We start from the raw sequence: 18,009 nt of genomic DNA, 5'->3' as shown, positions 1-18,009 counted from the left end.
GACTCGATTCCAGGACCCTGAGATCATGACCTGAGCCGAAGGCAGAGGCTTTAACCCACTTTAACCCACTGAGCTACCCGGGCGCCCCTAGATCAGTGAATTTTTATTAACGCTAGAGCAGAATGATTTGGGAATCTATTCAGTTATGTAATTCTTATTAACTAGCAGAGTGAACTTAAATGTTTTGGTCAGATACCCTCTTTAAGAATGTGTATTCTTCCTTGCGTATTTTTAACTTGACTTTTTAAAATGTTGACAGCTAGAAGTTTTCATTATACTTTGAAATCATTGAAAAGGATGTCATTTCTGACATAATGCAAGGGTTAACATTTCGCATGCAGACGTATTCAGTGGATTATATGTTTCATGTCCCCGTAATGCCCACCATTAAGCTGTTAAAGAATGAAAAGCTTCCGTTGGGTAAGCAGACATTTTACATCTTTTTTCTCCTTCCATTCACTTCACACTGAGTCTCGCCCTGCCGTGATGCGTGTTTACATTTTTACTCTCCGTCTGCCATAATTCTCTGCAGAAAATTGTACACACAAAATCAGAATGTTTTTCGGAGGCTTTAATGTTCTAAGTGTTTAAGAAAGTTCTGTTAAGATAAGGTTGCAGCTGAAACGAACTCACAACACGCCGACACAATGTATTATTTTGGATTAAGCAAAGGGAGTGAGGTTTTACTGGAAATGTATCTTGAAAGAAGTGGTTGGGGATCCCCCCCCCCCCGCCCCCGTGAGTTTAATTGTCCGAGAACAAGTATTATTTACTGCTGGCGTAAAGCAGACTATTACCAACTTTATTCCTTTTCATTTTTGCTGATGACTCCGGAGCCACGTCATTTAACAAACAGATGAGAAGCGTCTGTCCGAGCAGTCAGTCCTTCAGCCCCCTTGTGTCCACAGGTCGGAAACCTCCATTCCCCCGCCCTTAGAACTGCGGTCTCTAGACGATGCCGTGGGCCCTCCCTTGGGACCTGTCGACCGGACTCGGGAGGAGCAGTTCCCTTTCTTCTCTGTGGGGATGTGGGGCTGGGGAGGGAAGGAAGCCCAGAGGCTTGCACGGGGCTGGGGCCGCCCCTCTCGGGCTGGTGCCTGAGGCCTTCTGTCCTTCTCCGCAGAGACCGTGATGAGCACCCCGCCCCCCACCGGTGAGCTGCCGCAGCCGCCGCCGCAGGCCCTGCACTACGCCCTGGCCGGCGCCCAGCAGGTCCAGATCCACCAGATCGGAGAGGATGGACAGGTCCAAGTAGTATGTACCCTTCTCATTAGTCTGCCTCCGGAAGGGATGTGGGGAGGGGGCTGGGGCTGGGGCAGGGGCACGGCCAGTGGGGAGGGCCATGCCCCATGGCCCCTTCGTCTCCTTTGCATGTGCTACCCTGGAGGCCGCCGTCTGCCCCGAGGTCTGGGTCTTCAGCTGTCCCCATTGTGGCCTGTCCTGCTGTGCACTGCAGGTGCCCTGTTGATAGTTTCTCAGTTCAGAAACAGGCACCCTTCCACTGAGGGAAGAAAAAGTCATCTTCTGGCGTCCGGAGAGAAAGGGAGGGACCTTTAGTCCTGCGTAGCCCTTCCTCTGGGTGGTGTGACGTGCGCTAAGCTCGTGGAGGCTGTGAGCGCCGCATTCTGCTTTGCATGGCCCGGCCCGGGTAAAAAGTCCTCCCGATCACGGGGCCCTGTGGCCGAGGAGAGTAGGGGGTGTCGCGAGGGAGCTGCCCCGTTCATCGTGTCCCTGGCTCCTGCGGACGTCCTCGTCCCACCGAGCTGCGTTCTCCTGCAAGTCGCAGGGGCCCCGGTCTGACCTTGCACTTGGCGTGCTGCCTTGGAAAGGTGGGCTTCCGGAACGCTGCTAACCACTGCTTTTCGAGGGGTTTTCTTCACCTTCCAGAGGAGGATGCTGAGTCCTCTGTGTGACTGACTGTCACCAAGGCCTTTACTCCCGTCTTAGCGGCAGAGTCTTTGAGGGGTTCTGGAGCGGATCGCTTCGGTCCCGTTTGCACGGTTGGAGTAGAACCAGCGCAGCAGCACGTTCGCAGCGGCGCTGAGTCCTGCTGGCATTTATGCCGGGCGGGGTCCTGCCTGCCCCCACAGCACTAAGGGCGTATTAGCGGGGTTCTTGGTGTTGACTGACCTATTTAAGTAGTTTTGTTTCTTGATTTAAACACCTTGCCTGACCCACGTTCAGGGTAGACACCCAGTGCGGCCCCTCCCACCGACCCCGTACAGCACTGTGGCCTTCTTACCCCAGACCGCGAGGACCACCTGCTGCTTCCGGGGGCTTTCTGGTCCCTCCAGGTTGACAGGATGGTGGAAAAAAAAGTTCTTCTCATTTTCTGGGAACTTTCTGTTTCCCGTCTTCTCCTAATGCTATTTCCATGGTTAAATTTGCCTGTTTGGTACCATTTGAAGATGGAACAGATTGTTCCTGGGCCCCATTGCTTCTTTAAGAACATTGCGGTGCTGTGTGTCTGTTACAGACCAGAACTTTGGTGGTTTCGGGAGGCTGTTTGATAATGCGCTCCCCCGCCTCGTCCGCATGTTCTCTTACGCTGTTCAGGGTTTAGTGGTCTGGAATTGCCAGCAGCCAATCCGGAGCAAGAGCTTCAGAAAGCGTTGCTCGTTTCCTGTGGCTTTGGGTTTCTTCTGATGCTTCTTGGTGTCTTCTCTTGCTGCGGATCCCACAGGGCCATCTCCACATCGCGCAGGTGCCGCAGGGTGAGCAGGTGCAGATCACGCAGGACAGCGAGGTAAGTCGAGGCCCCCGGCACTGCCCTGGGCCTGCTCTGTGGTCGTGGTCCAGCAGGGGGGATGGCTGGGAGTCCCCAGCTGACACAGCCTCCCGCAGTGACCACCTGACTCCCGTTTCCTCAGGAGGTCGCTGTGGTCGGGGACGGGGCTGCGGGGAGAGGGACCTAGGACATGTTATTAGGAGGGAAGTGCCTGGCAGCAGGCCACGTCCAGAGGGAAGTGGCCCAGAGGTGCTCGGGGCAGGGGTGGGGGGGGTAAGGACCTGCTGCTGAGTGAGCGCTGGCCAGGTCCTGTGAGGGGGTACCCCGGCAGGAGGGCAGCCAGCTCGTGCAGTGGCCACAGCGCTGGGCAGGAAAGGAGAGCCGACGGTGCGGCTGGAGGCGGTCGCAGGCACCGGGTTCCCTTGAGGGCGGGGGGCTCCCTTGTAGGGGCGCAGAGAGGTTCGAGGCCCAGGTAGTGGCCCCCGACGCCTGCCAGGATAGGGGATCCTTCACTACACCCTGGAACTTACGGTAGCCTCCTGGAGGGAGACCGTTATGCATTCGTGTTCATACTGTTTCTGCCCAAAAAGTCAGGAGAACATCTCTTGGATTTCATGAATTCGCCCCTTTTTTCACATCTCATAAGCACGTCGCTCCTGTCCATGTAATCCAGTGTTTGTGGCCATGAGGAGTCGAGTGCACTGAATCAGAAGAAGTCGTTGATGCCGTCGATAATTACTTTGTCCTAAGTTACAGCCTCGGTTGGTCCCCACACGCAAAACACTTGTTCGTTAACAAATACTTTGTCAAAGCGAAGCTACCTGTACAGACAGTTTTAGCAGAGCCTCTTAGTGCTGTAACAGTCATTTGTTCCTAAACAAATGAAAATGCATTTCCACCTGGTCAGACCCCAGTGGGCCTGTGATCTGGTCAGTTATGTTGTGTCCTGTCTGCTCCCTGGTTGGGGCCCTGCCCCTGGGTGCCTCAGGTGTCCCCGTCAGGGCCCTGGGTGACGAATACACGGGACAGCGCTGTGCAACAACTTCTTGTTCTCCTCGGTCTAAAGTTGTTTCAAAATTGAATTTGGGGGAAAACATGACAATCCCATTTGGGGTCAGTACTGGGGGGGGTACGATGGTTTTTATAAGAAAAAATAGTCTGTAAACTCGGGTTTTGTTTTGTTTTGGGTGTTTCATTGTTACAGGGGTTGACTTTTTGTAGAACTCGTACACATAGTTTTGTTGTTTATTCACAGATGGCACGGTTGCCCCTGCCTCTGTCTCATTGTGTCTGGAAGTTTTTCTGGTCCTTGATCTCTGCCTTTTCACCCATTCTGCAGGGCAATCTCCAGATCCACCACGTGGGCCAGGATGGGCAGGTAAGTGCTCACATGCGCTCCCTTAATGCCAGCTTGCCGTGGGTGTCGCCAGATCTGGCATTGCTACGGGGCAGGGTGGGCAGCCGGATGCTGGTGCGGCATCAGCCTCGGGGACAGGCCAGTACTAGCCCTGCAGCCACGGACGTCTTGGAGCACGTGGACACGTGCACAGGCGGGGCTCTGGGCTACATGTGTGGCTTTGTGGGGTGTGATGTAGTTTTTTCTTTTGTAGAGGAACATCCGTCCCTGTAGCGTTGTCGTCTGTGAGCTTACACATGTGCTGTCGGCGGCCGTGTTTGTGCACTAGTTATATCCTAGAGTGCGGTGGGGTTTTCGTGGAGGTTATTGCAAAATGCCAGTCACCAGCCTTAAAAAAAATCTTTGACAAAAAGCATAACGGAATAGTCGTTGAACACTTGGGATATGTACCGTGTTTACGAGGTGGAGTGCTCCGGTGGGGAGGTTCTAGCTTGCTAACATCCAGTGAGATTGTCGGTGACTTGGACCATTGATATTTCCATGCCGTTTTGGAGAGTTTCTGTTACAGAGATGTTTGTGGTATTTGAAAATGATGAAAGAGAGTCTGGAGAATCTTCCTGATACCACGAGACCCGGAGCCACGAGAGCTCATTTGCTGTCACAACAATAATACTTCTTGTTCTCGAGACCAGCTGGGCTGCCTGCTTCGAAGCAGTCGAGTGCGGCCCTGTTGTGTTGGTGGGGGCCTGGTGTTTGCCATGCATGGGGCCTGGAGCATGGGTGTCCCTGGACTCAGAAACGAGAGCACGGTGGCGCCCCGTGTGTTGTATTTGCAACCTCTGAAAGCCTTGGGAGAAGCACCGCGGACCCTAAGTCACTTGTTTAGATTGGAGTTTCTCTGTTTCCAGTTTCATCTTGAACATACACATGAGGTGTTGTTTTTTTTTAATTGTTATTAATATGCAGTGTGTTGGTTTGCCCCAGGGGTACAGGTCTGTGAATTGTCAGGCTTACACATTTCACAGCGCTCCCCATAGGCCGTAACCCAACCACCCTCTCCCTCCCCACTCCCTCCAGCAGCCCCCAGTTTGCTTCCTGAGATTGAGTCTCTTATGGTTTGTCTCCCTCCCGGTCCCATCATTAATTTTTTACGTCCCTTCCCCCCATGACCCCCCACTTTGCCTCTCAACTTCCTCTTATCAGGGAGACCACATGATCGTTGTCTTTCTCTGATTGACTTATTTTGCTCAGCGTAATATCCTCTAGTTCCATCCACGTCGTCGCAAACAGCAAGATTTCATTTCTTTTGATGGCTGCACAGTATTCCATTGTGTATACATACCACATCTTCATTATCCAGTCATCTCTTGATGGACATCTAGGTTCTTTCCATAGTTTGGCTATTGTGGACGTTGCTGCTATAAACATTCGGGTGCACATACCGTACCCCTTTGGATCACTACATTTGTATCTTTGGGGTAAATACCCAGTAGTGCGATTGCTAGGTCACAGGGTAGCTCTATTTTTCACTGTTTGAGGAACCTCCATGCTGTTTTCCAGAGAGGTTGCACCAGCTTGCATTCCCACCAACAGTGTAGGAGGGTTCCCCTTTCTCCGCATCCTCGCCAGCATCCGTCATTTCCTGACTTGTTAGTTTTAGCCATTCTGACTGGTGTGAGGTGATATCTCATTGTGGTTTTGATTTGTATTTCCCTGATGCCGAGTGATATGGAGCACTTTTTCATGTGTCTGTTGGCCATCTGGATGTCTTCTTTGCAGAAACGTCTGTTCATGTCCTCTGCCCATTTCTTGATTGGATTCTTTGTTCTTTGGGTATTGAGTTTGATAAGCTCTTTATAGATTTTTGGATACTAGCCCTTTATCTGATATGTCATTTGCAAATATCTTCTCCCATTCTGTCAGTTGTCTTTTGATTTTGTTAACTGTTTCCTTTGCTGTGCAAAAGCTTTTGATCTTGATGAAATCCCAATAGTTCATTTTCGCCCTTGCTTCTCTTGCCTTTGGCCATGTTTCTAGGAAGATGTTGCTGCGGCTGAGGTCGAAGAGGTTGCTGCCCGTGTTCTCCTCAAGGATTTTGATGGATTCCTGTCTTATGTTGAGGTCTTTCAGCCATTTTGAGTCTATTTTTGTGTGTGGTGTAAGGAAATGGTTCAATTTCATTCTTCTGCATGTGGCTGTCCAATTTTCCCAACACCATTTGTCGAAGAGACTCTTTTTTTCCATTGGACATTTTTTCTTGCTTTTTTGAAGATTAGTTGACCATAGAGTTGAGGGTCTATTTCTGGGCTCTCTATTCTCTATGTGTCTGTTTTTGTGCCAGTACCATGCTGTCTGGATGATGACAGCTTTGCAATAGACCTTGAAGTTAGGAATTGTGATGCCACCAACTTTGGCTTTCTTTTTCAACATTCCTCTGACTATTCAGGGCTTTTCTGGTTCCATGTAAATTTTAGGATTATTTGTTCCATTTCTTTGAAAAAAATTGATGGTATATTGATAGGGATTGCATTAAAGGTGTAGATTGCTTTAGGTAGCATAGACATTTTCACAATATTTGTTTTTCCAATCCAGGAGCACAGAACGTTTTTCCATTTCTTTTTGTCTTCCTCAATTTCTTTCACGAGTACTTTCATGAGTATAGATTTCTTAGTACAGATTCTTGGCCTCTTTGGTTAGGTTTATTCCTAGGTATCTTATGGTTTGGGGTGCTATTGTAAATGGGATTGACTCCTTAATTTCTCTTTTTCCTATCTTCTTGTTGGTGTATAGAAATGCAACTGATTTGTTTATTCATTTTGTATCCTGACATTTTACTCAATTCCTGTAGGAGTTCTAGCAGTTCTGGAGTAGAGTCATTTGGGCTTTCCACATAAAGTATCATATTATCTGCAAAGAGTGAGAGTTTGACGACTTCTTTTCTGATTCGGATGCCTTTAATTTCTTTTTATTGTCTGATTGCTGAGGCTAGGACTTCTAGTACTATGTTGAATAGCAGTGGTGATAGTGGAAATAATGGCTATCCCTGCCATGTTCCTGACCTTAGGGGGAAAGCTCTCAGTTTTTCCCCATTGAGAATGATTTTCACTGTGGGTTTTTCATAGATGGCTTTGGTGATATTGAGGTATGTACCCTCTATCCCTACAATTGAAAGAGTTTTGATCAAGAAAGGATGCTGTACTTTGTCAAATGCTTTTTCAGCGTCTGTTGAGAGTATCATATGGTTCTTACTCTTTCTTTTTTTAATGTATTGTATCACATTGATTTGTGGATGTTGAATCAACATTGCAGCCCAGGAATAAATCGCTACTGGGTCATGGTGAATAATACTTTTAATGGACTGTTGGATCCTATTAGCTAGTATTTTGGTGAGAATTTTCACATCTGTGTTCATTAAGGATATTGGTCTGTAATTCTCTTTTTTGATGGGGTCTTTGGGATCAAGGTAATGTTGGCCTCATAAAATGAATTTAGATGTTTTCCTTCCATTTCTATTTTTTGGAATAGTTTCAGGAGAATAGGTACTAATTCTTCTTTAAATGTTTGGTAGAATTCCCCTGGGAAGCTGTCTGGCCCTGGGCTTTTGTTTGTTGGGAGATTTTTGATGACTGCTTCAATCTCCTTACCGGTTATGGGTCTGTTCAGGTTTTTTATTTCTTCCTGGTTCAGTTTTGGTAGTTGATACTCTAGGAATGCATCCATTTCTTCCAGATTGTCAAATTTGCTGGTGTATAGTTGCTCATAATATGTTCTTATAATTGTTTGTATTTATTTGGTATTTTTTATGATCTCTCTTCTTTCACTCATGATTTTATTAATTTGAGTCCTTTCTCTTTTCATTTTGGTAAGTCTGGCCAGGGGTTTATCAATCTTATTAATTCTTTCAAGGAACCAGCTCCTAGTTTCATTATCTTTTCTCCTGTTTTTTGGGTTTCTATTTCATTCATTTCTGCTCTGATCTTTATGATTTCTCTTCTCCTGCTGGGTTTAGGGTTTCTTTGCTGTTCTTTCTCCAGCTCTTTTAGGTGTAGGGCTAGGTTGTGTACTTGAGACCTTTCTTGTTTCTTGAGAAAGGCTCGTATTGCTCTAGACTTTCCTCCTAGGACCGCCTTTGCTGCATCCCAAAGATTTTGAACAGTTGTGTTTTCATTTTCATTTGTTTCCATGAATTTTTTCAGTTCTTCTTTAATTTCCTGTTTGACCCATTCATTCTTTAGTAGGATGTTCTTTAGCTTCTATGTATTTGAGTTCTTTCCAACTTTCCTCTTGTGATTGAGTTCTAGTTTCAGAGCATAGTGGTCTGGAAATATGCAGGGAATGATCCTCATCTTTTAGTACTTGTTGAGACCTGCTTTGAGACCCAGGATGTGATCTGTTCTGGAGAATGTTCCATGTGCACTAGAGAAGAATGTGTATTCTGTTGCTTTGGGATGGAATGTTCTGAATATATCTGTGATGTCCATCTGGTCCAGTGTGTCATTTAAGGCCTTTATTTCCTTGTTGGTCTTTTGCTTAGATGATCTGTCCCTTTCAGTAAGGGGGGGGTGTGTGTGTGTTAAAATCCCCTACTATTATTATTATTGATGTGTTTCTTTGATTTGTCATTAATTGGTTTATATAATTGGCTGCTCCCATGTTAGGGGATAGATATTTAAAAATGTTAGATCTTCTTGTTGGACAGACCCTTTAAATATGATATAGTGTCCTTTCTCATCTCTTATTATAGTCCGCGGCTTAAAATCTAGGGTATCTCATATAAGTATTGCCACCCCAGTTTTCTTTTGATGTCCATTAGCATGGTAAATTATTTTCCACCTCCTCACTTTAACTGTGGAGGTATCTTTGGGTCTAAAATGAGTTTCTTGCGGAGAGCGTATTGATGGGTCTTGTTTTTTTTTTTGTTTGTTTGTTTTTTTTTTTTTTTAATTCATTCTGTCTTTTGTACCCTCTGTCTTTTGATTGGGGCATTTTGCTCTATTTACATAGGGCAACTTTTGAAAAATATGAATTTAGTGCCGTTATATTGCCTGTAAGGTGACTGTTAGTGTATATTGTCTCTGTTCCTTTCTGGTCTGTTACTTTTAGGCTCTCTCTTTGCTTATAGGACCCTTTCAATATTTCTTGTAGGACTGGTTTGGTGTTTGCAAATTCTTTTAATTTTTGTTTGTCTTGGAAGCTTTTTAATCTCTCTATTTTCAATGATAGTCTATCTGGATATAGTATTCTTAGCATATTTTTCTCATTTAGTGCTCTGAATATATCATGCCAGTCCTTTCAGGCCTACCAGGTCTCTGTGGATAGGTCTGCTGCCAATCTAATATTTCTACTGTTGTATGTTATAGACTTCTTGTCCCGAGCTGCTTCCAGGATTTTCTCTTTGTCATTAAGACTTGTAAGTATTACTATTAGATGACGGGGTGTGGACCTTTTTTTATTGATTTTGAGGGGGTTCTCTTTGCCCCCTGGATTTTCATGCTTGTTCCCTTTGCCATATTAGGTAAATTACCTATTATAGTTTGCTCCAATATGCTTTCTGCCTATTTTGGTCTGTTAGAAGAAACCACCTCCCAAAATTTTAAAGAAAGAAAAACATATATATACACAAAAATAAGGGTAAACACAATGAAGGGATGGTATATAACTGTAAAGATGAATATTAGAAAAGATTCTAAAAAAGGAATTGATAAGAAGTTGGTGGGGAAAAAAAAAAGGAAGGAGTGTGATCAGGCTGGAGACTAGAACAAAGCCATGTGCTCCATTTAGGGTATATTTTTATTTTTTAAATTTTTATTTATTTATTTTTTAAAGCTTTTTTAAAAATTTATTAATTTGACAGAGAGAAATCACAAGTAAATGGAGAGGCAGCCAGAGAGAGAGAGAGGGAGAGGGAAGCAGGCTCCCCACTGAGCAGAGACCCTGATGCGGGACTCGATCCCAGGACCCTGAGATCATGACCTGAGCTGAAGGCAGCGGCTTAATCCACTGAGCCACCCAGGCGCCCCAGGGTATATTTTGATCTAATAGAGAAATTGTATCCCAAAATTTTAAAGGAAAAAAGCCCTATATATAAAAATTAAGGTTAAATGCAATGCAGGGATAAAATATGACTAATGATGAAAATTAAAAACGATTTAAAAAAATGTATTGATAAGATAGTTTAAAATGTTAAAATAGCAAAGAGGAAAAATAAAAATAGAAAAATTGAAAAAAAAATTTTAATTTAACTTTGCATGACTAGAGGATCATGGGAAAAAAGCTGGGAATTCTATGGGTCGCTTTCTCCTAGCTTGAAGTTCCGCAGGTCTCGGTAATGGGTGCACTTGGACTTGGCTGGACCTTCTTGCTGATCTGCCCTGATTCTCAGCCGTCGCTGTCCGCGGCGGGATCGCGCCGCCCTCGCCCGCGCTGCGTCATCCGCTGGCTTCGCTCTCGGAGCTTTTGGGCCCCGCGCGCTGTCCGTAGCGCCCCGGAGGCGATCCAAGATGGCGGCGCCCGGTCTGCGGCGGAGGAGCCCAGAGCCCCGGCGGCTCCTCGGGGAAGCCGTCGGTCCGCCCGTCTCCGGCGTCCCCGGCCGCGCCCCGAGCTCCCCGGCCTGTGACCCGGCGTCTCTGTGGGTGGCGCCTGCAGGGCCCGCAGAGTCCGGCCGCGCACTCCCGGGCCTCCCCCCAACCCAAGGGGACGGGGGTCCCCGGGCCTGCCCTTGTGGGGTCCTGCGGGAGAGCGGTGGCCCGGCGGTGCCTCGGCTCCTGGCCTGACGTGACCCCGAGCCGAGCGCGCGTCCTGGGCTCCGGCTCTGCGGCGGGCGGCCGGCGCCGACACCCGCGAGCCCTGCCGCGCTCGGACCGCGGGACCGAGCCGACCGCTCCCGGAGGGCAGCGCCGCGTGGCCTCTGGGCGGCCTGTGACAGTTGGGTCGCTCCTGCGCTGGCCGGCAGCCGGCCCCTCCCGCCGCGGCCTGTCTTCCCGAAGCTTCCGATGGCGTCTCCGCGCCGCCCGCCGTCCCCGACGGCTCCATCGGTCCTGGAGCTGCGGCGCTCCTCCGTCTCCTGCGGGTTTGCGGTGTCCGCAGTGTGCCAGGACCTCCCAGCCGAGCTCCTCGGCCTGACGGTATCTCCGCCTCCTGCTCCGCGGCCGCCGCGCTCCCCTCCGTCGGGGTCTCCGTCAGAGCCCGGCGCCCCCAGAGGCCAAGGCAATGCCACCATCGCCAGCCGCCCCGCCCTGTCCCCGACCCTGTCTGGAGAGCAGGTCGCTGGGCCAGGCAGGTGGAGGGCGGCTCTCGGCCGGCTTTCGCCCGTGTTCTCTGGGTCGGGAGAGCGCTCTCCTGTCTCGGGTAGGAGAGGACGGGTCATTGCCCATCATCCACCTCTGGTTTTGACCACTGAGTGTTTGTCCTCACTGGAGTATCACACGTGATGTCGGATTCCCCCCGTTTGTGTCTCTGTTCCTGAGCGGAAGGCCACTCGGAAGCTTTGAAAGGGAAAACAGCATGGACTTTCTATGATGGCAGTACCGTGTGCGGCTGGACACAGCACATCCGGAGTCGGTCAGGAAGGCCGAGGTCCCAGCCTCTGCGGCCGAGATGGCAGGCCCGGCGTTGAGCCCGAGGTGCTCCGGGCATGTTGGAGGAGGCCCGCTCTCAGCATGGTACGACCCGGGTGTCCTGTGCGTGCTTCGCGCGTGCTGTGGGCCTCACTGTGGCCGCAGGCCTGGGCTTGTCTGTGTGGGCCGCGGCCTTCCCCAGACGCTCGACCGCCAGCACCCGTGCCTCTCGCCGCTGCCTGAGAAGGGCCGTGGGCCGCCGCCCTGCCTGCCGTCTCTGCCGTGCCGGCGGTGCTTTGCTCGTCGTCTGCTCACGGTTGCCTGTGCGAGCGCGTGCTGCCGCCCAGCTCTGCCGGCGCTCACCGTCCGTCCTGTCCGGGACGGCCGCTGAGACGGAGCTCCAGGACAGGCAGGACAACACCAGCGGCGGCCGGAGGAGTTTCCCAGCTGTCGCCTTCTGCTTTCCTAAGGGCAGCCTGCTTTTCTGACTTACACAGACCCCACGTGTTGCTCTGAAGCTGCCTTTCCCGGCCGGTCTGTCCAGCGCGTCCTTTCCGTTTCCTTGTTGTCCTATCACTTGGCGGACTCTGGGTCCTGTTAAGTTATTCTGCTTGAGATAGCCGCATTTTTAACGTTAACCAAAAATTTGCAAAACAGAATGATGTTTTGCAAGACAGAACACGCCGTCCCACGTGGTGTCCGTGATGGGGCAAGTGAGAAGTGCGGCCGTGCTGGAAGCTGGGGCGCCGTGAGGCTTTCCCCTGCCCTCACCCCCGGCGCCCCAGCCTGCCTCCCCTGGCCTCTCACACCCGCAGGAGGACGGTGCCAGGCGCTGCGGCTCTTTCCGTGTCACTCACACGGGGCCCCACGGTCTTAGAGCCGTTACCCAGTTCCCACGCGGTGGGGCCCGTGCCGGTCCTGGTGTCTTTGTGGGTGTGTGGTTTCCTGAAGAACACCGCCTGAGGCTTGTTCTGGTTTTAGGGAGTAGCGGGGCTGATTGGGGAGGCCGATAGCCTCCTGAGTTGCAGAAGCCCGTGAGGAAGTTCTCGTACTGCTGGTCTTGTAGAGTGCGCAGACTCACCGACTGCTGGCTTTGTGTTAAGTCTCCCTGCGGCCCGACGACGTGGCCGCCCTCCACGTCCTTCCAGCGCAGCTCCGAGTCGCACGGGGGCGGCGGCCACACACAGCCCGTGGCCTCTTCTCCCACTTGCTTCCTGACCCTGGGAGCCACCGCGGCCCTTCCCACTTCTCTTGGGCTCTGGTCCCATGCATCACGGGCTGTTCACGGGGATGACTTTCTGTGTCAGCGCCTGGTGTCTGGGAAAGCTCCGCGCTTCGTGCCGGGGTGGGGAGGGGGTAAGAGCCGCGTGCATGGTCACTCTGGGCGGACTCTGTTTTCGGGAGAGAGAGAGAGCTGCTGCCTGCCGGTGCGCCCTACACGGATGCGGTTCCGCCTTACGTCTCGGGAGCCCCCACGTGCTTCTCCTCCCTGGGCCGTGGCCCCTACCCGTGGCGGGTCTATTGCAGGGGCACGTGAGCATGGGCCTGGTGCATTAGAGACACAGCAGTCTCCCGTGCTCCCCAGATGTGGGAAGGAACGTTACGGAGCGAGAGCCGACATGCACAGTGGGAGAGAGCTGGGGGTTTAGTTGGAAGCCTCCTCTCAAGGGAAAGTCACGGCACCCGCTGGTGGCCCAGTTACATGTTTCTTGTTCTCTTCCCTCTGTTTCTGGCCACCTGTGTCTTCTCGCAGTGACCACTTCCTCATCCTCCTGATCTGTTTTTGGGGGAGTCTAGACAGTCAGATTTACTGTGGCGAAGTTCACGTGCAGTGATGAATCCTGGTCTCGGGCCTAGGCTCTGGGCTCTGGGCGAGGACAGCTCCTGGGGGTGAGATGTGTGGGCTGCAGATCTGTGGTCCTGCTCCCAATGGTTCTCGTTCAGAGGCACGTTACTGGGCCCGATCGTGCCGTGCTGATTCTTTTGTCGGCAGCCTGAGCGTGGGTACCGGGTGATTTCTTCTACTGCCTCGTGCTGCTGTCTTCTCTGTCAGCCGCGACTGTTTCAGGATCCATGTTCAGTGTCGCGTGAACCGAGAGCACAGAGCCTTGTAAAGAACGTGAGGACTTAAAAGGGTTTGGGTGTGTTTTTGCCCACGTGGTGACTCGGAATTGTGGAATCTGTTTGAGCACATGGACTTTGTGTAGTGAATGAGATCAGGGACAGGGAAATCTGGGGTTCTCAGGAGGAGCCTAACGCTAACCCTGGCTGATAGTGACGCCCAGAACACGAGTTGCGTGTGTAGACGTGTATTGAAGGTGCTCGGCATGGGAAGTGATCGCTTGTGTAAGGGAGTTCAGCTTTCCGAGTTAGCGGTCGGTGTGATAGAATTTTTTTTGGCGTGAGAGCTCATGGTGCTAGCCGGTGGCGGGCTGGGTGGGAATAGAGAGAGAATCTCAAGCAGGCTCCACGTCCAGCCCTGAGCCCGATACAGGGCTCCATCTCCCAGCCCCGAGATCATGACTGAGCTGAAATCAAGAGTCAGACGCTCACTGATGGGAACCCTGGGTGCCCCAGTATAATAGCATTTTGAAATTTGGTGTGGATTTTCAGAAGATTCTGAAGAAGTGAAAACAGAAGGTTTTCAAATGTTAAGAGCCATAGAGGTTGCAAATTGCCGTGAGGCGGATGAAATGATTTTGAGATGCATTTTCAGTGAGAAATTAGGAACTCATGGGAACTTTTACATGGAGTCATGTGGCCCTTATGCGGGCCAGGGGCCTCCTCAGGGAGGGGGGCGGCCTGGGGAGCCTCTGCAGGGACTCCCCTCCCTGCAGTCGCTCTGCCTGCCAACTGGGCCTCGGCTCCCAGTCCTCCTCGCTTCTCGAGCCCGTCCTCGCTCACTGTGGCCGCTGGGCCACCCTGTAGGTCTGGTACACCGCTGGCCGAATGATGGGTCTGTGCTGTGGGCCTGGACTGTGTCCGCGTGCACAGCGTGAAGACAGGTGTGCGTTTAGGACTCTAGCACCCTCTCGTGCTCACATGCACACGCGCAGCTGGAACAGGTTCCCAAAAGGGTTTCTACATAACCTCACTGCACGCTGGTTGCTCTAATACTTTTTACTTTGTTCTCTTTTTCTTCTTCTTTTTAAAAATCTCTTTCGAGTACTGGTTGTGACACATTAAATCTATTTCATGGCTTGCGGTTTGAAAAGGTCTAGAACAGGTGACCACTGATGTCTCTTTCTTGTCTTAGGAGCCTGTAGCTCTGTGATGTCCTTAAGTAATTTTTAAAATTTATTATTTACTTTTTAAAAAAGGATTTTATGTATTTATTTGACAGAGACACAGCAAGAGAGGGAACACAAGTATGGGGAGAGGGAAAGGCAGGAGCAGGGAGCCTGATGTGGGGCTCGATCCCAGGACCCTGGGGTCATGACCTGAGCCACCCAGGTACCCGTTAAAGCAGTAGTTAATTAGGATATATTCCATTTCTGGTTAAAGTTAGCACCATGAATGAGCCTTTTAAAGAAAGGTCTTATGAGGGGCGCCTGGGTGGCTCAGTGGGTTAAGCCGCTGCCTTCGGCTCGGGTCATGATCTCAGGGTCCTGGGATTGAGTCCCGCACCGGGCTCTCTGCTCAGCAGGGAGCCTGCTTCCCTCTCTCTCTCTCTGCCTGCCTCTCTGCCTGCTTGTGATCTCTGTCTGTCAAATAAGTAAATAAAATCTTAAAAAAAACAAAGAAAAGAAAGGTCCTTTGAGCCTAATCAGTGTAAAGCAACGTGGTTTAGAAATTCAGCTTATAAAAAAATGGCTTCATGTGTTCTGTTAAAGAAGGGCCAGGCATGCACGTGTTGGTCCTCTTGGGGAGCTGCTAACACACAGTGCTGAAGGCCAGAGGGGTTGTGTGTGTTCTAGAGAACCCCGAGTGGGGCGCACGTGCTTCCGAGAGCTGGCCACTCACGGGCCTGTGACGTCACACAGGAGCTGCGATGCCCATGGCCGGGAAGATGCCCAGGTCTGGCTCTTACCAGTTTTGCCTTGTAGAGCGAACATGTCCGTCAAGACAGCCTCTCCGTCATTCCCGCGAGTCTTGCTTCTGTCCCTGCATCTGGAAAGCAGAATGTGGCGAGCACGGATGCTGGTCACCGAGGCCGAGGAGGGCAGTCCGGCTGCGGCGGAACCCTGTGCTGGGCTAGCCTTGCCCCTTAATACACGGGATGGGCTCGTAAAGTTGTAGAGACTTTGAACCTCGGCAAGATGTTTTCAAAACCATGTTAGATGAACAATACAGGATTAGAATTTGGCCCGTTGTGTGCGTTAAGCTGCATTAAAGAAGAGTGAGCCCGTTGGGGATGCTTGCGGAGTGACTCCCGAGTTCCAGTAGATGGGCCTTGGGTTTCGCAGCGCGGTGCCTGTCCTTTCGCTGTGACTTTTCCTGGCACAGCCCCGACTTTCTTCCCTCGTCTGGCACGGGGCTGTACGCGTCCCACTGTCCAGCAGCCCCTCCCTCCCGTGCTGTGTTGGCCCGACAGCTCTGCGCCTTGTGAGGCTGGCGGCTCCGTGGGCGCAGGGACGACGCGCGGACTCGGAGTTCGGGGCAGACGGTGCTGTTCTGATGTCTGCCTTCGACAACGGTGCCCTTCCTGGGAGCGGGCGTGCAGGCTGCCAAGGGCCTGCGACGTGGGCGGAGCGCTGCCCGCTCTCCTGGCTTTGAGGCGGGCGTCCCAAGGCGCTTTGTGGATGTGGACTTCTCCTCTTCTTCTGGAAGACGGGGTCTTTGCAACAAGACGGCCTCTAAAACCTTTTCCACTTTCAAGATTTGAATGTGAGCCTCAAAAGGGGGGCCTTCCCCACACAATCCCAACAAAGTGCAACATATTAGTCCGCAGCCTTGGACGCCAGGACCCTGGCCTCCCTGGAGGAGCTCGCCTGTGGTTCGCCAGCAGCGCTTTGTCAGGCAAGAAGGGGAGAAATCGGACGCGTTCCTCTCAGAGGAGGGCTGGGGCCACTGCGTCCCGCGCTGCTCCTGCTGCTCACCTGTGGACCGGTCGGCCTGCTCTGTGCGTCGTGGAGTCCGCTCAGGGGAGGCCTGGTGCGCCCACCCCTCTGTTCATAGAACCCCGGTTAGGGCCCGCAGATAAGCACCCTGTGGCATGAGTCAGAGTCCAGCCCCTGTGAGACGCCGAGCACGTGCGTGCGGCTCTCTGGGCCATTACTGCCAGTGGGGACAGTGGCTGTGCCTTCCTGCCCCTCCCAGACACCCCGCTTCTCAGAGGAAACGCTCCCAGGTCAGGGTTCTGTTCAGGCCCCGTGTCCTGATGATGGAGTGCTTGGTCGTCGTCATGCTCTGACGTGGTGGGTGTCGGTCACATCTGGTCTTTACCTGACTGCAACTCAGGACCATCTAGCCAGGACTTCAAAGCCGCCGTGTGGATTTGACCCCAGGCACAGTGTCCCCAGGTGCTAGCAGAAGCAAACACTGGACTCATGGGGTGACCCTTAGGTCGGCGGGGACAGCTGACGGGCGCCAGCGCGGGCGAGCCCTGATGAGTCGCGGCTCCAGCGTCTCCGAAGTCACGTGCAGCGGCACAGTTGAGTGTGCGTTTGTTACAGTGGTTTTCGGTTGGGTGAATTTCGGATAAAAATGTTGCCGGGTCCTTGTAGGGAACATGTGGTCGCTCAGGGTTTAGACAGTGGGAGGGACAGTGCATGCTTTGGTTCTGATTAATTTTATGTGATCGAAGGCTTGCCAGCTCCCAATAATTTTTCAGATTTATCTAATCAGTTGGAAGAACAGCTGCATAATTAGCCTCAGTTTACGAGCCGGCGAGGCCGTCGTAGAATTAAACGTGGAAGTACAGGCCTCCCCCCGAGTGGTTCGGCGTGAGTTGAGGCGGGAGGAAGTGTCCAGAGAGGAAGGACGTTTGTTCTGAACGTTGTCTGTCGCCTCGGCTTCCACGGAGCAAGCGGCGCCGTGGACGTGTTTGGTGTCGGAGTCTCCGTCCTCGCGACACGCAGGGAGACAGCGTGAACCCACGTGGTGTGCCCTGCTCTGTGGCGGGGGCCGCGGGGGTCTCTGGTGAGACGAGCCTGGCTTTGGCACGACTGTGGAAGCAAGACTGCTCTGAGTTCATGCGCTCAAGACGCGGAGCTCCAGCCACGAGCCTGCACATCAGGACCCGACGCCTCCTGTAACTCATTACGTTGCTAAAACAGAAACGTTTTATTTGTTTCCTCTTCCCTTCTCTACAGATCCTTGTCTTCTGGGGGTTTAGATGGCATGAGCCCTGGGAACGGTGCTGTAGTAACTAGAGCTGCATCACCGCTCTGCCCGAGTGCGCCATGGAGGAGAGAACGGGTCTGCGT

General features: G+C 51.6%; 1 protein-coding gene across 14 annotated transcripts in view; it reads left to right on the top strand.

Moving 5' to 3' along the window:
- BANP (BTG3 associated nuclear protein) overlaps positions 1-18,009 on the top strand; it is a 118,474-nt gene that overhangs the window by 67,590 nt on the left and 32,875 nt on the right. For 9 of the 14 annotated variants that reach the window (XM_082711517.1, XM_082711524.1, XM_082711526.1 and 6 more), the window contains 3 exons: positions 1,124-1,254; positions 2,684-2,746; positions 4,068-4,106. In XM_082711517.1, the coding sequence (XP_082567643.1) occupies positions 1,124-1,254; positions 2,684-2,746; positions 4,068-4,106 (233 nt within the window). Of the gene's footprint in view, positions 1-1,123; positions 1,255-2,674; positions 2,747-4,067; positions 4,107-18,009 lie in introns of all 14 variants that reach the window. The other 5 variants (XM_082711520.1, XM_082711515.1, XM_082711514.1 and 2 more) reach the window with 1 other exon arrangement.

This window comes from Mustela nivalis, assembly GCF_964662115.1.
Source record: "Mustela nivalis genome assembly, chromosome: 18".
NCBI lineage: Eukaryota > Metazoa > Chordata > Mammalia > Carnivora > Mustelidae > Mustela > Mustela nivalis.
Note: the sequence above shows the minus strand (reverse complement) of the source record. Positions and strands in the feature narration are given on the sequence as shown.